At 51.8% G+C, this 3,126-nt stretch overlaps 1 protein-coding gene across 3 annotated transcripts in view; it reads left to right on the forward strand.

Annotated features, from left to right (window-relative positions):
• The first annotated feature begins 278 nt into the window (after positions 1 to 278).
• The window catches only part of LOC108282065 (zinc finger protein 44), a 17,136-nt gene continuing 14,288 nt past the window's right edge, over positions 279 to 3,126 (forward strand). For all 3 annotated transcript variants that reach the window (XM_037727591.1, XM_017497834.2, XM_017497836.2), the window contains exon 1: positions 279 to 485. Coding sequence is in view for 1 of the 3 variants with exons in the window: in XM_017497834.2 (XP_017353323.1) it covers positions 483 to 485 (3 nt within the window). In the remaining 2 variants the exon portion in view is untranslated. The remainder of the gene's footprint in view (positions 486 to 3,126) is intronic.

The raw sequence follows: 3,126 nt of genomic DNA on the forward strand, positions 1-3,126 counted from the left end.
CGGCTGCCCTCCTGCTTTGAGGCCAGGGGATGGCTCCAATGGACAGTGAGTCTAGGATTCCTTGCACACAATTGTGACTACACGTAGAAAATTCCGCTTTAAGGCAAACGTTCCCCGGGACTGGTCGGGTCACTGCTCAGGGAGGAAGCCCGTCCTCCCAGGGGCGGGGTCTGGAACCTGTTCATCCGGCTGCACTCAGCCCTGTGAGATCGCTTATTCTGTCACTCAGTGCCCAGGAGGCGGGACCTGGAGTTTTATCCAATCAGAGTCGCGGGCGGGTTCCTGAGACCTGTCAATCAGACGCGCTGTTGGGTGAAGGGTGTGACGTTTTAGCAGCTAGTGGCCTCTTCACCCTGGTGACCTCTGTTCCGGCTTCTGTCGCTGAGAGACGCCCTGGGGGATCTGTGGAGGCTTCTGTTGCCCTGGGACCTACCCTGGCACCGGGCGGAGTTGGGAGGACCGGGACACCGCAAAGCCGGGAAATGGTGAGTGTGCGGGGCCCGGCGTCCTGAGGCAGGGCGAAGGGCTGGTCGGAACCAGTCGGAACCGGCTGTGGCGGGACCCGGGCCTCCCCGCACTGTCTTTGGGGTCTGGAACCCGAGTTCCCCTGCGCACCTTGGTCCTCGGACCGTTTGGCCACAGGGTGGGGCTGGACCGGCAGCCGGGACACCGGGCGTCCTGTCCGGTCCTTGAGCGGTGACTGCGGCCTGGGCCCCGACCCGCTCTCCGGGCAGCTCCCCGCCAGCAGCCCCTCGTCTACCCAGACTGCGCGGCGGGACCGGCGCAGGTTCGCTGCCCGAGTCACTGCACCCAGACGCCTAGGGCTGCAGCAGAAACAGTTTAATAGGAGAGGACACCCTAGATCCGCCTCCCTGAGAGGTTTGGAGGTTGGGTGTTAGGGGTCTGGATGGGGGTGGCTGGGGCGTGGGGTCGCTGGTTGGTAGAGAAGTGAGGGGCGAATCCTGGGATCGGAGGTGAAGAACTGCATTCTCCTGCTGAGTGGGCTTCCTCGCCGGGTCTTCAGCCTGCTTGGCACCAGCCTTTCCGCTGGAATTCAGGATTTGAGAAAGAACTCTGGCGACTCTTGAGCAGCTCTCAGAGATCTTATCCCCAGGCACAGTGGGGAAGCCGGCGTCTGCTGTGACCTGACTCTCAGGGAGGCGGCCCCGTGAGGCGGCGGGGCTGAGGGCACCTGGTTAATATCAACTGCAATCTCACCTCCAGCCTGGCTCGCAGTTCCTGTGAACCCGGTGAGGAGGCTGCACGGTGACGACTGGAGGGTCACCAAGCGGAATCCAGACTTGTGTGTGGGGTTTGTGTGTGGGAGGAGCTGTGGCCCCTGTGGTCCTCAGTCCCTTCTTTTTTTCCAAGGGTGATCATTAGTCTTACAAAGATTTGGGCATCAGGGTCTGAAATCTACCACCTTTTCTCTTCATCTTAACTCCTCTTAGGGCTGACAGTAAATCTTTTGGTTTCCAGATCCTTCCATATGCTTACTTAACTCCTCAGTTCACAGCAACATTATGAACCCTTTGTCCCCAAGATGATATTTCAAATAGACACAGTATTTTGTCATTTGTTTTCAGATAGTAACGAATGACTCTTTTTAAAATGATTTATTTTGTTTTCCTTAACATTTCACATGTGAAGAAAAAGAGAATAACCACCTGGCACTCTGCTAAAAAAAAAAAAAAAAAAAAAACCAAACCTTTGTGCTTTTATCTCCCCTAGGCACAGATGCCTTATCAGAATGTCCTTTACAGGGTGATGTGACCTCAGCCCACTCTGTATCTTTTCCAGGCCCTGTGTTACAGAATTTTCTGGGGCTACCCTAAGATGCTGGCAGCTGCCAGTCTCATGGAGGACCTAGTGAATATCAGCCCTTAGGTTACTTATCGAAGAGGACAGCCTAAGGTGTTGGGGTGGGGCCTCTCAAAGGACCAGGTGGATGCCCTGGGGTGGGAGGAATCTTCTGGTGTATCATTCTTGTAAAAAGCTAACCCCTGGGACATTGACCTTTTCTTCCCCAAGGCTGGTTTCCATCCCTGGGTGAAACATGGCTTATCAGCAAATTAGATAGTGTTATTCAGGGGACAAGACAAATGATTTCTGCTTCCTGGACTCTCTCCGACTATGAAGCTAGAAAACTATATCTAAAAACTGGAAAACCCAGCTGAGCGAGATGGCTCACACCTGTAGTCCTAGCACTTTGGGAGGACAAGGCGGGTGGATCACAAGGTCAGGAGATGGAGACCATCCTGGCTAACACTGTGAAACCCCGGCTCTACTAAAAATACAAAAAATTAGCCAGTTGTGGTGGCGGACGCCTGTAATCCCAGCTACTCGGGAGGCTGAGGCAAGAGAATTGCATGAGCCTGGGGAGGTGGAGGTTGCTGTGAGCCGAGATCGTGCTGTTGTGCTCCAGCCTGGGCAACAAGAGTGAAGCTCTGTTTCAAAAAAAAAAAATGATGGGAGCCAGAATTGATGTCAGCGAAGGATGTTTCTTTGTACTGGGCTACTTGTCCAGAACAGAAAGATGGTGGGGTCAGGCAATTTGAGGTGATTTCTTAAATCTTTTTTTTTTTTTTTTTTTTTTGAGACGGAGTCACGTAGTCTCGCTGTGTCGCCCAGGCTGGAGTACAATGGCGTGATCTTGGCCCACTGCAACCTCTGCCTCCCAGGTTTAAGCAATTCTCCTGCTTTAGCCTTCTGAGTAGCTGGGATTACAGGTGCATGCAAGCATGCTTGGCTAATTTTTGTATTTTTAGTAGATACGGGGTTTCATCATGTTGGCCAGGCTGGTCTTGAACTTCTGATCTTGAGATCTGCCTACCTCAGCGTCCCAAAGTTCTGGGATATAATGGGTAAGCCACTGTGCCCAGCCTCTTAAAACATGCTTATTACAGAGCTGTGTAAAATTGAACATTATCAGCTGGTTGGTTTTGTATTCAGTGAGTTGAGTAGAAATTGCACAAATTAAAATGTCTTTGAGGGCTGACATACATCTCTTCCATTTAGTTATTCTCGACATATCCTTTATAACAAACTGATAACCTTAAGCAACTTGTTTAACTGAATTCTTCAACTCATAGCAAATTGTTAAATCTCACAATAGAGTTCTTGGTT

This window comes from Cebus imitator, unplaced genomic scaffold (assembly GCF_001604975.1).
Source record: "Cebus imitator isolate Cc_AM_T3 unplaced genomic scaffold, Cebus_imitator-1.0 Scaffold234, whole genome shotgun sequence".
Classification (NCBI taxonomy): domain Eukaryota; kingdom Metazoa; phylum Chordata; class Mammalia; order Primates; family Cebidae; genus Cebus; species Cebus imitator.